At 47.8% G+C, this 18200-nt stretch overlaps 1 protein-coding gene across 1 annotated transcript; it reads left to right on the top strand.

The window, feature by feature from the left end:
- The first annotated feature begins 2039 nt into the window (after positions 1-2039).
- Positions 2040-5925, top strand: ch25hl3 (cholesterol 25-hydroxylase like 3). The gene is made up of 2 exons (XM_067440136.1): positions 2040-2599; positions 4699-5925. The coding sequence occupies exons 1-2, from the start codon at positions 2175-2177 to the stop codon at positions 5060-5062; spliced, it is 789 nt and encodes a 262-aa protein (XP_067296237.1). The 5' UTR covers positions 2040-2174; the 3' UTR covers positions 5063-5925.
- The last annotated feature ends 12275 nt before the right edge of the window (positions 5926-18200 follow it).

Raw genomic sequence — 18200 nt, 5'->3', positions numbered from 1 at the left:
TCGATAGAATAGACTGCAAGTTTTCCACTCAGTAACAAAATAAACACACGCCAAAACTGACAGCGGTGGCAGGAGAACGAAAGATAATAGCGATGTGGATATGGATGCACCAGCTCTGCAGCTCAGTAACGTTACTTGAAATAGCACTTTATACAATAGACTGCTTTATAGAAAACAGCTTTAGGCCCCGATCACACAGAACGCGTTTTTCAGGTTCGAAAACGCGAGGCGCACTGCACTCCCTTTTTTGGTCGGCGTTTTTTCATTCAAAAATGGGCAGTGCGCTTTAATGTTTCTAGGCAACCCCCGAATCACCTGTACTGTCAGTCAAATCAATGTAACGGTCAACACAACGGAAGGCCCGCCTCTTCATTCATTCGATTGGACAACAGAAAATAAGCTCGATGATGTTGCACGCTTTTCTGCTCAGAGTTGACTTTTTTTCAACTTAATGCGCTCGGAGAACTGCTTCAAAAACGCGAGGCGCCCAGGGCGCATAAGCAGCGCGCATAACGCTCTCTGCCAACTGAAATCCATTCAAAAAAGGCTTCTCGCTGCAAAAACGCGTTCTGTGTGATCGGGGCTGCTATGTTAAATATAAAACAAACAGTCATTCAGTCATGAAATGGACTGCACTTCCTTTTGTTAAATAGCCACTGCTATACTGTGAACCTTTAAAACATTTACACATAAAGAATCCTGCAGTCACTTTACATTTCCCTTAACTTAGATTGCACATTGCATATGATTATTAATATAAATTATACAGTATTAATTAAATAAAATACTTTGTCTCGTGTTTTAGGCTTATGGTTGTGTTCTTTATTCTTTTAAATTATTAAAAACAAAAATGAAATATCGCAATATATTGCCTCTCTTACAATATCGCAATATATCGTATCGTAACCCCTGTATCGTGATACGTATTGTATCGCCAGAGTCTTGGCAATACACAGCCCTATGCGCAAATACGACCAAATCACCCCCATTCTAAAATCACTCCACTGGCTTCCTGTGTCGTTCAGGATCGAGTACAAGATCTCTCTCCTTACGCACCAGTGCATCCATGGTGATGCTCCCTCCTATCTCAAGGAACTCCTCTCCACACAAACAGCCACTCGTAACCTCCGCTCTGTTTCTCTGTTTCGTCTTAAAACTCCCTCGACCAATCTCCGTACTGTGGGAGATCGGGCCTTCTGCTCTGCAGCCCCCAGTCTGTGGAATGCTCTCCCTGACCACCTGCGGACTCCACAGACTATAGATGCGTTTAAGCGTGGTCTTAAAACCCACCTTTTTAGCAGAGCTTTTAATTGACTCGTTACTTCTTTATTTTTTCTCAGTTTTATTTATTTTATTTTATTCATTTACTTATTTATTTATTGTTGTTGATTGTTTTTAATTCTGTAGCACTTTGAGATTTTGTTTAATATAAAGTGCATTATAAATACAATTTATTATTATTAGATTTAAAGTGGGCGTGGTTAATGCAGAGAAACGCAGATGATCGGCACCTGCTTTTCTCATGAGGAATGTACTGCCAGTACGAACTTTGTTCTTGTTCTTGCCATCTCGAGAAAACGGAACACATTTATTTGTTTTTGCAGAGTATGTTCCAAGCTTTACACTTCAAATGAGCATCCATTTTAAAAACTGTTTATGAAACTATTTCATATAAAATATTTAATTTAACATTGCCTAATTCTTTATCCATTTAGTTTTAAATAGGCTAGTTGGCATAAAAAAATCAAGTAGCCTACACACAATCTTCTTCAAATGGATGCATATAACTTTCTTTTTTTATATAGCCTACCGTGCTGTCTGTTCTTCCAGATGAAATCAAACAAAACGGGTGTTTCTCGTCTATAAATTGTTTTTAAAACATTTTATTGTATTCTTTTTAACTATTGAAAAGTTAAAAATATGTGTTTAAAGAGACCGAGTGATTAACTCTTTGAGTTGGGAAGGTTGCGAAGGTGGGAGGAGCAATATTTATCACCCAGATCTTGCGTTCACATTCTAATAGCTTACTGTGTCAGGATAAAAGTACCTAAGCTTCAGGCGCGCAGTGAAAACGGTTTCCATCAGAAGACAGGAGAGGGCGATTCAGACATCATCGTAAAGTTGTTATTGCTGCCCTTTGCGATGATTTACAAACAACAATAAAGTTCACAAGAATGATTGCTGTCGTCTTACTGATTTTTGGAGGCGATCCATTGCTTCAGTGGATTTGGGATTTCATGTATAAGGAACGTCATGTTTTCATGTCAGCCCACTGGAGCGTGTGCGCTGCTTTCGGCACTCATCTCATCTTCTCGGCTCCCTTCATGCTTCTGGATGCGTTCAGTGCACACGTTGAGTGGATTCATAAGTACAGGATACGGCGTAAAGTCGTTGGCTTGCACCAGTGGTTTCGATGTGCTTCTCGAATTTTATGGAAATACATGGTTGGCGTTTTACCGTTAACCGCGTTGTTTCTATCGGTACGGCGCACGAATTTCCCGGAGAGAGCGCCGTCATCATTCCATGCATTCAGGGAATGTGTCTCATGCATGCTCATGTTCGATATGCTGTTCTACATGTTTCATTACACCATTCACAAGTAAGCATGACACACATGATCTCTCTAATATCAGCATACGGAGGAGCATCCTCATTGCACAGTTGGAGTGACACAAGTTAAAATTCTGTTCTGTCATTGCATGTCATTAAAAACGTTTAATCAGACACTATACATAGGCTATTTAATATTTTTGGTTATGGAATCAGCATTGTAGCATTCTTAAGAATACTGAACGAATGCAATATGCTAAATCTCAGTTTTTCTTAAAATGTAAAAAAATTAATTGTTTAAAAATATATATAGGGTGCTATATATATTGGCTGGTCCGACATCGAATAGGCTAGGTCTTTACTCTTGAGAAGGTAGGCAACTTTTTTTGAATTAGAATTACTCTATATCCTATAGACCTATTAAAAGGGTTAGTTCACCCAAAAATGAAATTGATGTCATTAATGACTCACCCTAATGTCGTTCCACAGCCGTAAGCAGTGGCATAGCCATCTTTTCAGAAGTGAGGGGGACAGAAATGTCGTAATACCATTTTTTTTGACCTATATTTAATTTATTGCATGTCTTGCTTTTAATTTGGTAAGATATCAAATCATGGGCGTAGATTACGGGGTGGGGGGTGATAAAATGTATTTTCGTCCCCCACACTTTTACTGGTCGACCCGCTCAGAGCGGGATTCGAAACGGCGTTACCTGCGCGGCGGCGGGCAAGTTAACAGCTACGCTTAGACCTCTTAAAGTCACGGGCAACTGTATTTACATTGAAACTGAAAGCTGAATTTATCATCATTATTCCAGACTTCAATGTCACATGATCCTTCACTAATCATTCTCATATGAGGATATAATCAAGAAAAACATAGGCTATAATTATTATCATAAAAAACTTGAATACAGTTATGCTGCTTAAAAATGTTGTGGAAACCATGATAGGCCTACATTTTATTTTTCAGGATTCTGTGAGAAATAGAAAGTTCAATGGACAGCAATTATTTGCATTTATTAAATAAATTATTATCTTTTGTAATTTTAAAAATATCACTTGTTATCAATTTAATGCATGTCTGATCAACAAAAGTAATAATTTCAGTCTTTTTTAAATTTAACCACAAATGTTAGAATGGTATGGTTGTTTCCACAAAAATGAAGCAGCAACATGAGGATGAATAGTGACACTGAAGGCTGGAGTAATAATGATAAATTCAGCTTTAATCACATAAATAAATTGCACTTTATTATATATATTAAAGAGAACAGCTGATTTACATCAGAATAATATTTCACTGACTGTAGGCTATTTCGTTTTTTACTGCATTTTTTATTTATTAAAACTTTCCCTCAGTTCTCACCATCGTTGGAAAGCCACACCGATATTTACTCACGTTAGATTTCTTTGTTTATCCAAAAACTTTTTGTGCATTGCCTTTTCTTGTACTGTCTTCCTTTTTTTGCGTTGTTTGTCTTCGCTGAATGCAAAACGCTAGGAGTGCGCGCATGTGGGCAGATCCTGTAGCAAAAGGGGGGGGGGGGGGTAGCCATGGTAGCGAGAGAGAGTGACAGTCGCCCGAGCCAATCACTTAATGAGCGGTGTTTATTGCAGATTAAAAAGTCTAGAGTCAATCGATTTTTATACTCTCTTTTTCAGAGTACTTACATTTCATTTTAATTATGTATTGACATATAAAGAAAGTTTATATAAACAAATTTGGACAAAAGTGTTTTAGATCATACTTACCTACACCCTACCTCTAATTCACCAGGTTGCCCTTATCACGTGACTTACCTTACTGCCGTTCACAAATCTTCTCCCTGTCCTCATGGGAGTGAAGTGTCCATAATATGCACATTTCAGAATCTTGCCCGAAGTAGGTAATCCGAGTACTTACTTTAATATACGATTTCGGATGAAGCCATGTCTTCAGGACAAATTATGGCCTTACAGTTTTCCAATGCCCATTTTGACCAAGAAATGTTTTACATTTTAAAAAAAATTAAAAAATGCTTTTTTTTAAACGTTACAGCTATAGAGCCTACATTACTAAAGTTTTGATTGTGTGAATTATTATTATTGTTTTTCTATTTTTTTTCAGATTGATGTATATTAAATCAAATGTATGTATTTTTCCCAGAATTCCCTGGCTGTACCACAACATCCACAGCATTCACCATCTGCACAGGGACACTTTTGCTCTGGCAGCTCAAGACTCTAGTATTTCTGAACTGCTGTCTCTACAAACCCTTGCATTTATTAGTGCCATGCTGGTGGGATGCCATCCTTTTAGCGAAATCCTTTTCCATCTGGTTAACACCTGGATGGCAGTGGAGGACCACTGTGGATATAACTTTCCTTGGGCACTGCATCGTTTGCTGCCATGCTTTGGTGGGGCGCCGCACCACCTGGCCCACCATCATCACTTTAAAGGGAACTTTGCCCCCTACTTCAGACACTGGGATTACATCTTCGGGACCTCATTGCCCATTCCATTACATTAAGGATACAATCGATAAATTGAATCCAGGTTAACTAGGCCATTATGACAGTGAGACTTGGACTGTAAAAAAAGTCTCAAAAGTAAGTTATCTAATTTCACCATTATTCTGGTATGTTTAGTAAAATACTTCTCATTATAAAAAATGTTTTAAAAAAAAAATCTATACAAATATAAAAAAAATTACAGTTGGAAAATTCCCATTTTACTTTTAACATTCATTTTTAACCTTTTAAAATGTTTTATTTTAAAGTCACAGAACATAAAACACTGCCTTGGGTGTATTTTGAAATATTTCCACTGGAAAATTGTTGATTTGAAATGATACAATGAAGGAAATTTGTTTAATAAATAGAAACTCAAAATATGTTTGTTACTGTACCACATAAAAATGTTAAAAATCATGAAAATAGCATAATTTGGCATGTTTTACTGCATCATCACAAATAAAACACACACAATTACCCATACACAATCTTTTAATAATATTTGAATAAAGATTGTCGATTCTCACAAATGTTCATTGTATTAACTAATGTGTTTTAAGCTTTCTTATGCCCATGAAGGCATTAACATAAATACAATAAAAAATACTAGTAATATTATGAAATATTAGAGCAATTTAAAATGACGCTTTTCTGTTTAGATTAGTTATATAGCCTATGGATTTTTTACGATATTTTCGTGAACTTTGAATTATGAACTATGACAAAATAAAAATGTTAAAATATTCCTTTGAGGATAATTCGAAGCAATAAGTCCCAAGAAGCTGTGGTTTACAGCTAATTTATAACAGTGAATGGGCGTTTTTGACTCAAGCGTAGTTATAAATTCACTCTAAACCACAGCTTCACGGGGCTTGCTTTTATAAAATGGCTACCACACAATAGCTATAAATATTAACACCAAAATATCGATTTCGATCAGTATTAATTTAGCCTACCTATAAGGAAAAATAAGTTGGCCTTTTTTGGGACTATTTTTAAAGGTGCACTATGTACTATTTCCTAATTTCTTAAAATGTGTTTGGTTTTTTACAGCTCAGAAGTGTATTGAGAGTTGCTAGACTACACTCGTGGCAGATTAGATTGCTGCCGCTAGGGTGTGTCTAGATTTCTAGGCTAGTGAAATTGGTCCATGTCGCAATTCTGTTTTTCAACAGCTCTGGCTTCATTTATTGAATGTTGTAAGGCTGGAAAAACCTAGTAGATGCAGTAACATATACAAAACTAAATCTGTCTAAACTTTAATCCACAATACATATTGTTGCATTTTTGTATTGCAATATATTGTGACACGATACACCCTTACACTATTTTGAATGTTCTCATTTGAATTGTATCATCAAATGTACAAATTACATAAAAGTAAATACTTTTTTATATCCCGTTACACTACAGTGGATAAATGATATGGAGGATGGATGCATGCATTTTAATGAGAAAAAACTAGCCCTGGCAAAAATGTCACTACTGATTTTGCACTTGTTGGTCACAATAATTTATATATATATATATATATATATATATATATATATATATATATATATATATATATATATATATATATATATACACTGTAAAAAATTTCTAGTGCTTTCAACAAATTATTATTTAGTAACTAGTTCCACAGATATTTTACATTCACTCAAATTCGTTCTAGAAATTGTTACCTGAATTAATATTTTTTAATTGGCTCAAACTTGACTTCAACATTAAAATGTACGTTTGCTCAATTCTTTTTAAAGTTAATTGAATTAATAATTTTTAGTTGGCACAAACTTGACTTCAACTTTAAAATGTACGTTTACTCAACCTGTTTTTATAATTAATTCAACTAAAACGTTTTAATTAGGGGTTTCATTTTTAAATGGTTTTAATTGGTACTAGAAATTGCAGTGGTGGAACTAAAACATGTTATAGCAAGGATAAAAACAAATTAAAACACATTGTATCATCTGCATTTATAACATTTGGCATACAAACAATACATTTTCATAAGAATTAATTTAAAATTTCTTTAAATAATAAAAAAATGACCAAAGCCCTTGTCACTTTTCTATAATGTCTTTAATGCACCTTTAGTTTTGAAAATACACACACAGTCAAAGTAGATACAGTGGAGCATTCTTGCTACTTGTCAGTGTTTCAGCTGGAAAAGGGTTTAGTCACCAAAAATGAAAATTCTGTCCTCATTTATTCGCCCTCATGTTGTTCAAATACTGTATAATTTTCTTTGTTCTGCTGAACACAAAATAAGATATTTGGAAGAATGTTTGTAACAAAGCAGATGGAGCAACCAATCACTACCATAGTAGGGGGGAAAATACTATGGTAGTAAATGGTTGCTCCATCTGCTCGGCCTCAAGAAACGCCGCGACCAGAGACTGCCGGAACGGTCGGGCGACTGCACGCCGGATGACTCCCCGCGTGCCTCGCCATCGCCGGTTACCTTCACCCAGGAGGAACAGCGTCCCTCTCATGCAGCGGCCTGTTCGGTTTCCTTCGGTGGCCCGTTGCCAGAGGAAGATGAGGACAGCCTCTCCACAGCCGCTTCTGGTAGCGAGTGGTCAGTTTCTGTCTCGGAGCCCCCCGCTTCGACGCAGACCGCCATGAGCGCCAAATCTAATGTTGACGCGGAACTCATCCGCGTGCTCTCTAGGGCCGTGGAAGACCTCGGGCTCAAGTGGTCCCAGCCCGATGAGCCGACGCGCAGCAGACTGGACGAGTGGTTCCTAGAAAGCCGCCGCCTCTCTTCTCCTCAGAAGCCCGCGCCTTTCTTCCCTGAGGTACATGACGAGCTTACAAAGTCGTGGAAGTCGCCCTACTCTGCTCGCGCTAGATCCGCCTTTTCCCCAGCGCTCTCCATCGTCGACGGCGCTAAGGAAAAAGGCTACGAGTCTCTTCCCCCCCTCGAGGAGGCTGTCGCCGCGCACCTCTGCCCGCTGTCCTCCTCCAGAGGATGGCAGTCCAGGGCGCAGCACCCGTCCAAGCCCTGCTGCACCACCTCTGCTCTCGCTGGCCGGGCATATGCCTCCGCTGGCCAGGCTTCCGCGGCCCTTCACACCATGGCTGTCCTTCAAGTGTTCCAGGCCAGACTTCTCCGCTCCTTGGATGAGTCTGTCCCCGACTCCGAGGTTTTGAAGGACCTTCGCAGCGCGATGGACTTGGCCCTTCGCGCTACTAAAGCCACCGCACAAGCCATTGGGAAAAATATGGCTAACCTGACGGTCTTAGAGAGGCACCTTTGGCTGAATTTGACCGAGATGAAGGACGCGGATAAAGCCTCCTTCTTGGACGCCCCTGTAACAAGTTCGATAGAATAAGGAAGGAAGAGGACACGGGGGTCGGCAGGACTGTTGATGCTTTTTATTCTTAAACTCAATCTCAACGTGCACACTTCAGTGTGTGTCTCTTTTCTCATATGCTCAGTCTCAGTTTCACTTCCGGGTCACGCACTTCCGGGTTCCGGATAACTCAGGGTCTCGCATCAACAGTCCGTCTCTCTCTCTCCTTGGTCTCCGGTTCCGCTGGTGTTTTATCCCGTCTCCGCGCTCATTACTAGAACAAGAGACAGGTGTTATTAATCTGCGTCCAACCCACTCACTTACCGCTCGTCCCGCGGCCCTCTCTCCCGCTGCAGACCTCGCTGAACCACGCCCCCCTTGCCACATACCCCCACCGCCCGACTCAGGCCGGGGAGCCGTCCGGCCTGCAGCCCCCCCCCCCCATTTCTGGAGAGGAAATCGGCCACAGCCATCTGAGCACCCGGCCTGTGGACCACCTTGAACTTAAACGGCTGAAGAGCCAGATACCAACGGGTGATCCGCGAGTTGGTATCCTTCATGCGGTGGAGCCATTGGAGAGGAGCGTGGTCCGAACAGAGAGTGAACTCCCGCCCCAGGAGGTAATAGCGGAGAGTGAGAACGGCCCATCTGATGGCCAAACACTCCTTTTCTATGGTGCTGTACTTAGCTTCCCTCTTGGAGAGCTTACGGCTAATGTACAGCACCGGCCGCTCTCCCCCCTCCACCTCCTGGGCCAGGACTGCGCCCAGCCCCCTGTCCGACGCGTCAGTCTGCAACAAGAAAGGGAGAGAAAAGTCAGGGGAGTGTAACAGCGGCCCGCCACATAGAGCAGCCTTTACTTGGGTAAAAGCCTGTTGACACGGCTCCGTCCACTGGACCGTATCTGGTAGCCCCTTTCTAGTAAGATCAGTCAAAGGGCTGGTGAGGTCCGAATAATTTGGTATAAACCGTCTATAATATCCCGCCAGCCCCAAGAACTGTCTTACCTCCTTTTTGGTCTTGGGCCTCGGACAGGTTGCAATTGCGGCAGTCTTATCAATTTGGGGACGCACCTGTCCATGACCCAAGTGGAAGCCCAGATACCTTACTTCCACCCGCCCAATCGCACACTTCTTCGGATTGGCCGTGAGCCCCGCTCTCCTCAGCGACCTCAGGACCGCCCTCACATGCTGCATATGCCGCTGCCAATCGTGACTATAAATCACTATGTCATCTAGGTACGCAGCAGCATATGCAGCATGGGGACGCAAACTCCTATCCATGAGCCGCTGGAAGGTTGCGGGCGCCCCGAACAAGCCGAAAGGAAGCGTGACAAATTGGTGTAATCCAAACGGCGTGGTGAAAGCTGTTTTTTCTTTGGACAATGGAGACAAGGGGATCTGCCAATAGCCCTTTGTTAAGTCCAGTGTCGAATAAAATCGAGCCGTGCCTAACCGATCAAGCAACTCGTCAACCCGTGGCATTGGATACGCGTCGAACTTCGACACAGCGTTCACCTTGCGGTAGTCCACACAGAACCTGACCGAGCCGTCTGTTTTGGGGACCAAAACAGTCACTGTTGGACTCCTCGATTACTCCCATGTCGAGCATTGCGCCTAATTCGTCCTGAACTACTTTTTTCTTGTGTTCAGGCAAGCGATACGGCCGGCTGCGAACTACCACGCCCGGCTCGGTCTCGATATGGTGCTGAATCAAGTCGGTACGTCCCGGTAGGGGCGAGAACACGTCAGCGAACTCCGCCTGCAATTTCGACAAATCAGCGAGTTGTAACGGTGAGAGGTGATCTCCCCCCGGGGCCAACGCGACTGATTGCGCTTTAATGCTCGCCTCTGGCCCGAGATCATCCTCTCCCCCGATCACCGTTGCCAACAACACCGATTCCACCTCATTCCATTTTTTGAGCAGATTGAGGTGGTATATTTGACGTGCCCCGTTCCTATTGGATCGTATCACTTCATAATCGAGCTCTCCTATCTGCCGTGCGACCTCAAACGGCCCCTGCCACTTTGACATTAATTTTGAGCTCGACGTTGGGAGTAGAACGAGCACTTTCTCTCCCGGTGTGAATTTGCGTAGTTTAGTACCCCTGTTATATGACCGGCTCTGGCGGTCCTGGGCTTGCAACAAATTCTCCCTAGATAGCCGCCCCAATGTGTGGAGTTTTGTTCGCAAGTCCATGACGTACTGAATTTCGTTTTTGGCCAACGAAGGCCCCTCCTCCCAAGTTTCTCGTAGGACGTCCAGCACCCCCCGTGGCTGTCGCCCGTAGAGAAGCTCGAAGGGGGAAAACCCCGTGGAGGCTTTAGGGACCTCGCGCACAGCAAATAAGAGGGGTTCTAACCACCGATCCCAATTTTTGGCGTCTTCCTGTACGAATTTACGGATCATGGATTTAAGAGTGCGATTAAATCGTTCGACCAAGCCGTCTGTTTGTGGGTGATAGACGCTGGTGCGAATGGATTTAATGCCCAATAATCCGTACAATTCGCTTAACGTGCGTGACATAAACGCCGTGCCTTGATCAGTGAGGATTTCTTTTGGAATCCCCACCCGGGAGATTAAACGAAACAGGGCGTCCGCAACACTCTTCGCCGAGATGCTGCGGAGAGCCACTGCTTCCGGATATCGTGTTACGTAGTCCACGATAACTAGCGCAAAACGATGTCCGCGTGCGGATCGCTCTAATGGCCCGATGAGGTCCATCGCAATTTTCTCGAAGGGGACCTGCATTAATGGTAGGGGGCGCAATGGCGCTTTTGGGGCGGCCAGTGGGTTCACCAACTGACATTCAGGACAAGACGCGCACCACCTGCGCACATTGTCATGAATGCCTGGCCAAAAAAATCGGGTCATTAAACGATTCAGCGTGGCCGCCTGTCCCAGGTGGCCCGCCATCGGGTTAGAGTGAGCCACCTGGAAAAGCATTTCCCGGCGGCTCTTTGGTACTAACAACTGGGTTGTATCCATTTTTGTCTGAGCGTCTTGGGTCACTCGATACAACCTATCCTTAATCATGGCAAAATAAGGATACGTGACAGGCAATGCGGGTTGGAGGGACTGACCGTCGATAGTGCGGACCTGTTGGAAAGCATGTTTTAGAGTCTCATCTTGAGACTGCTCCAGAGGGAAGTCATCGCGGTCCGAGAGAATCAGTCTCTCCACCCCGCTCGGTTCCTCTGAAGCAGTTCCCAAGGGTCCCGTATCAGTCTCGCCAACCTGCACTCGCACCGCCCCGTTCCTAGCCTTGTTTCCCCAAGCGGCATCCGCGCATAACGACCCCAATAACGCCGAAAAGGCGGGCCAATTCGTCCCCAGAATTAGCGGATGCCGGAGGTGGGGACTAACCGCCACCTCAGCACTATGCTTTTTCCCCCTAAACTGTATCGTGACTGGGACAACCGGATACTCCACCACATCCCCGTGCACACACCGCACCTTAACCATGCGGCTTGTATCCAATGCCCCAGGCTGCATCAGGCTTTGATGGATCGAGGTTTGGTTACATCCTGAATCCACCAAGGCCTGATATGTACCCCCCTTGATACTTACAGAATTTGGTACTCTCCTGCTTGATCGGGGGTGGTCCGCTGGACGTCCGGGATCCGGATCATTGTTCCGATGTCCATCATCGGACACCGGTCCACAAAATGATCCGGATCGCCGCACCGCCAGCAGGCCAGCCCAGGCCTACCCGCCGCCCCGGCGGCGGGGAGTGGGTTGGAGGCTGAGCGCGGAAAGGGGGCGGAACCGGATCCAATGTCACTACCCATCCCCAGCGGCCCCGCCCCCCTGGGCGGGACCCGCGAACTCCCAGACGGTCCAGGGCCCATCCCACCCCGGCCTCTGGGGGGGACGCGAGGAGGGCCTGGAGGGCGGGACCTGGGGAGAGGGACAGGTCGAGAGAGAGAGAGAGAAGGGGGAGAGAGAGAGGGAGAAGTTAGTGGGGGTTCGCCGACCCCCGGGCACGCCACCAGATGGTCCTCCGCCAAGTTGATGGCCGTCTCCAGCGACGTGGGCCGGTGGCACTGGACCCACTCGGCGGTCTTCCTGGGGAGCCGAGTGATAAACTGCTCCAGCACCACCAGATCGACAACATGGTCCACGTCGCTGCCGCCGGCCAGAAGCCATCTGCGGCACTCGTCCCGGAGCTGTTGGGCCAAGGCGAAGGGTCGACCGGACTCACCCCACTCCAGGGAACGGAAACGCTGGCGGTGTTGCTCGGGGGTCCGGCCGACCCGCTGAAGTATGGCCCTCTTTAGATCGTCGTAGTCCAGGAGGTTCGCGACCGGTAGCTGTTGTGCCGCCGCCTGGGCTTCGCCGGATAGCAGGGGGATGAGGCGCACCGGCCACTGTGCCCGGGGCCACCCGCAGGCCTCCGCGGCCTTCTGGAACAAATCGACGAAGGCCTCCGGGTCGTCTTCCGGCCCCATTTTCTGTAGGGGCACGTGCACCGGTGCGCTGGCCCGCCCAGCGGCCTCGGCGCGAACCTCCCGGTCCATCCAGCTCCGGAACCGCTCGCGGTCCTCTTGCTGGCCTTGGACGATCGCCTCGAAGCGGCGCTCCTGTTCAGTCCGAAGGTCCAGCAATGCCTGATGGTGTTCCTGGTGGAGGACCGCGAGGGAGTTGATGACATCCGCAAATGGCGAGGCGGAGGGCGTTGTCATGGCGGCGGCGCTGTCCTGCTTCCTTCCCGGGTTTCGGCACCAGTGTAACAAGTTCGATAGAATAAGGAAGGAAGAGGACACGGGGGTCGGCAGGACTGTTGATGCTTTTTATTCTTAAACTCAATCTCAACGTGCACACTTCAGTGTGTGTCTCTTTTCTCATATGCTCAGTCTCAGTTTCACTTCCGGGTCACGCACTTCCGGGTTCCGGATAACTCAGGGTCTCGCATCAACAGTCCGTCTCTCTCTCTCCTTGGTCTCCGGTTCCGCTGGTGTTTTATCCCGTCTCCGCGCTCATTACTAGAACAAGAGACAGGTGTTATTAATCTGCGTCCAACCCACTCACTTACCGCTCGTCCCGCGGCCCTCTCTCCCGCTGCAGACCTCGCTGAACCACGCCCCCCTTGCCACAGCCCCCATCTCCACTACCGGTCTCTTCGGCCCGTCAGTCGTGGGCTTCGCGGAGCGTTTCACCGAAGCACAAAAGGCTTCTCAGGCTATGAGGCATTTCCTGCCCAAGCGCTTCAGCTCTTCTTCAGGCCAGGGACGCTCTCGAGGTAGACCTCCGCCCTCTCAACCCGCTAAGCCGGCAGCGCCACCTTCCCGGCCTCGCTCCTCTTCTGGAACGCGCCAACGTTCCCGCTCCGCGAACCGCAGCAGTCGGCCTGAACGCCGGGGACCTCGACCCAGGCTTGTGTTGAACCCCGAGCCTCCGAAGCCGTCCTAGCCGCAGGGATAAAAAGGAGATGGTCAGGTCTCGCCTCGGCCGGACCCCCATCTCTCCCTCCCGGTCTCCCAGCTTCCTACACCCAGGTGACTGCCGACCTCAGTTTAGCAGCCAACGAGCCCGTTGTCAAACGCACTCGCCTGCACACAAACGCCGTTATCACGGCGACCCAAATAAATCTCAAAAAGAGCTTTTTCTCTGTAGTAAATGTGCCCACATATCAGTCTGCACTCCTACACTCATACACCCCTCCCACCCATGCTATAAATGTCCCGGCGCCCACTCCACAGTGCACGCCGCCACACATAAGCACTACCCCCTCTATGTCTCAAGCACAAAATGGCAGCGCTACCGAGTTCCCTCTAGTAGGCGACCCTTATCCGCGCCGGCTCCAGCCGCTATCGTGTCGGGCTCAGGCCTGGCAAGCCATGCCCGGTGTATCAAATTGGGTTGTGAACATAGTAAAAAGGGACTTCTCGCTACAGTTCGTTCGCAGGCCCCCGCGCTTTCGCGCCGTGGTCGAGACCTCGATGAGAAGCAGCGTCAGTCACGTGCTTCGCACCGAGATTTCGAAACTGGTAGAGAAGGGAGCGGTGGAGCCCGTTCCCCCTTCCAAAAGCGAGTCGGGCTTCTACAGCCGATACTTTCTCGTTCCGAAGAAGGACGGAGAGCTCAGGCCCATCCTAGATCTAAGGCATTTGAACAAAGCTCTAATGTCTCGCTCTTTCAAAATGCTGACGGTGAAACAGATCCTCGCCCACATTCGCCCTGGGGACTGGTTTTTCACAATAGATCTGAAAGATGCGTACTTTCACGTTCAGGTAGCCCCCCACCACAGGCCATTCTTGAGATTTGCCTTCGAGGGGCAGGCTTATCAGCACACGGTCCTGCCATTCGGGTTATCCCTGGCGCCCCGCACGTTTACGAAATGTATGGACGCGGCATTAGCCCCGCTCAGGCTGAAAGGGATGCGGGTGCTCAACTACCTCGACGACTGGCTAGTGATAGCCCAGTCTCGAGCACAACTACTAACACACAGATCCTGGCTCCTCAACCATTTAGACTGTTTGGGTCTCAGGATCAATATCGCCAAGAGCTCGCTGTCACCCACTCAAAAGATATCTTTTCTGGGCATTGTTCTAGACTCGAGACTCATGAACGCGCGGCTAACGACACAGCGCGCGCTATCTGTCCAGAACATGGCGACTTCATTCAAAGCCGGAACTCGCGTTCCCCTGAAACACTTTCAGAGGATGCTCAGCCTTATGGCCTCGGCATCGTCAGTGCTCAGGCTGGGACTGTTACACATGCTCCAGCGTTGGCTACACGCCCGTGTCCCTCCTTATGCATGGAAATGGGGCCGTTTTCCCGTCAAAGTGAGCCACAGCGTTGTCAAAACTTTGGCTCCTTGGACGAGGACAGAGTGGTATCGGAGGGGCGTGCTTATGGGCACGGTTACGAAGTTGAAAGTGGTCTCGACAGATGCCTCCACTCGGGGGTGGGGAGCCCTGCACGAGGGCAAGCCGATCTCTGGCCTGTGGGCAGAAACAGAAAAGCGGCTGCACATAAACTGTCTAGAGATGAAAGCGGTCGCCTTATCGCTGAGAGCTTTCCTTCCACATCTAAAGAACCACCACGTCTTGGTTCGTTCAGACAACATGTCGGTGGTAGCGTACATAAATCGCCAGGGCGGCCTGAGATCACATTCCCTTCACCGCATGGCGAAGCATCTCCTTTTATGGGCAGAGCACAACCTGAGCTCCCTGAGGGCGGCTCACGTGCCAGGTATTCTGAATCTGGGTCCGGATATGTTATCCAGGGGACCCATTCCCCCAGGGGAATGGTCTCTTCACCCGCAAACGGTTCTCTTAATTTGGAACACCTTCGGCAGAGCGAAGGTGGATCTCTTCGCCTCAGAAGACAACACTCACTGCCCAATATTTTTCTCCAAACGCAGGGATGCCCTGGCCCATGTCTGGCCCAGCCTCCCGCTATATGCTTTCCCCCCGATCGCGATGCTACCACAAACCATCAAGAAAATCAGGGAGACTGCATCCACGGTGCTTTTAATAACCCCGCTCTGGAGGAACCGAACGTGGTTCTCCGATCTGATCCAGCTGTCAGACACAGCCCCATGGCCCATTCCACTGAGGAAAGACCTCCTCACGCAGGCGAAGGGGAGGATCTGGCATCCCAGTCCCGAACTAAGGGCCCTCCACATATGGCCCATCAACTGGTATCGGGAAACCTCTCTGATAGAGTTATGAACACTATTGCGGAAGCTAGAGCCCCCTCGACTAGGCGGCTCTATACTAACGACACAGCGCGCGCTATCCGTCCAGAACATGGCGACTTCATTCAAAGCCGGAACTCGCTTTCCCCTGAAACACTTTCAGAGGATGCTCAGCCTTATGGCCTCGGCATCGTCAGTGCTCAGGCTGGGACTGTTACACATGCGCCCCCTCCAGCGTTGGCTACACGCCCGTGTCCCTCCTTATGCATGGAAATGGGGCCGTTTTCCCGTCAAAGTGAGCCACAGCGTTGTCAAAACTTTGGCTCCTTGGACGAGGACAGAGTGGTATCGGAGGGGCGTGCTTATGGGCACGGTTACGAAGTTGAAAGTGGTCTCGACAGATGCCTCCACTCGGGGGTGGGGAGCCCTGCACGAGGGCAAGCCGATCTCTGGCCTGTGGGCAGAAACAGAAAAGCGGCTGCACATAAACTGTCTAGAGATGAAAGCGGTCGCCTTATCGCTGAGAGCTTTCCTTCCACATATTAAGAACCACCATATGGCCCATCAACTGGTATCGGGAAACCTCTCTGATAGAGTTATGAACACTATTGCGGAAGCTAGAGCCCCCTCGACTAGGCGGCTCTATACTCTGAAGTGGTCAGTATTTTCTAACTGGTGTGCCGTCCGAAATATCGACGCACGCTCATGCGAAACAGCAGAAGTGCTCGCTTTTCTCCAAGAGCTACTGGACGCGGGTCGTTCCCCCTCCACGCTCAAAGTTTATGTCGCCACCATAGCAGCTAACCACGCTCAGGTCGCGGGACATTCATTAGGGAAAAGTGAGCTCATTGTACGTTTTCTTAAAGGGGCCAGGAGATTGAACCCCCCTCGCCCCCCCTCGGTCCCTATTTGGGACCTCGCGGTGGTTCTAGACGCTATGAAGGGTCCCCCCTTCGAGCCACTCCAGACCGCGACCATAAAGCTTTTATCACTCAAAACCGCGTTTCTGCTGGCTCTGGCATCGGTTAAACGTGTGAGTGACTTACACGCACTCTCAGTGAGTCCGTCCTGTCTCGAGTTCGGGCCCAACAACTCCAAAGTTGTTCTCAAACCGAGACATGGTTTTATACCCAAAGTGCTTTCTACCCCTTTTAGAGCACAGGTTATTACTCTGCTTCCATTACCCGCATCTCAGGGTGAACAGGACGCGAATCTACTCTGCCCGGTCAGAGCTTTGAGACTGTATCTGGAGCGCTCCTCCCCCTTCAGGCAGTCGGACCAGCTGTTTGTCTGCTTCGGCGGCCGCACTAAAGGTTGTGCTGTCATGAAGCAAAGACTCTCACACTGGATAGTGGACACGATCTCGCTCTTGCCCTATAGGCGTTAAAGCCCACTCCACTAGAGGCATGGCCTCATCTTGGGCTTGGTCGTGTGGCATTTCTTTGGAAGATATCTGTGCGGCGGCAGGCTGGGCCTCTCCGTCCACTTTTATCAGATTCTATAAATTGGAGGTTCCAGCTCTACAAGCAGGGCTTCTCTCCATCTAGGCTCTATCTTGACCCTGGTAAACAGATTGCCTTAAGTTTTGGCCTGTACACATCAGTCCTTAAGCACTATTCATTTATCATAAGATCCGACTATGTCCGATCAGCCGTTCAAACGAACCGACTCTTCCAGTTCTTCATCCCCCCTTATAGCCGCCTCTTTCGGTGTCTCGGGGGTTATTAACATGTGCTTTGGGCATACTGGGTCAGTCAGCACACACGGCGCTTTACATTGTGTTCCCATACGTAATACGAGGAACCTCTCTCGAAAGGGAACGTACTCGGTTACTTTCGTAACCTCGGTTCCCTGAGAGAGAGGAACGAGTATTACGTTCCGTGCCGTGTTTATGCTTCTCAGGTATCGCTTCAGTCGATCTTAAAAACCTGACACCTATGGCGAATTAGGGCCTTATATAGCCTCCTGTATGCAAATATAAGCACCTTTTTTCGGCAGGCTTTTGGAACGCCCCCCATTGGCTCGTTCCTCTCAGCCGCCTCACCATAGGTTCCTGCAGTTGCCGTGGCCCGGCCAATCAGAGCGCTCCTCGCGCTGGGCTATGGCCGTTCAGCAGCACTGCGCTTTACATGGATACCTTTATTATAAAGTTTTGCTTCATATTCTCGAGAAAAGGAGTTTTTCCCATACGTAATACTCGTTCCTCTCTCT

Source organism: Pseudorasbora parva, chromosome 3 (assembly GCF_024679245.1).
Source record: "Pseudorasbora parva isolate DD20220531a chromosome 3, ASM2467924v1, whole genome shotgun sequence".
NCBI lineage: Eukaryota > Metazoa > Chordata > Actinopteri > Cypriniformes > Gobionidae > Pseudorasbora > Pseudorasbora parva.
Note: the sequence above shows the minus strand (reverse complement) of the source record. Positions and strands in the feature narration are given on the sequence as shown.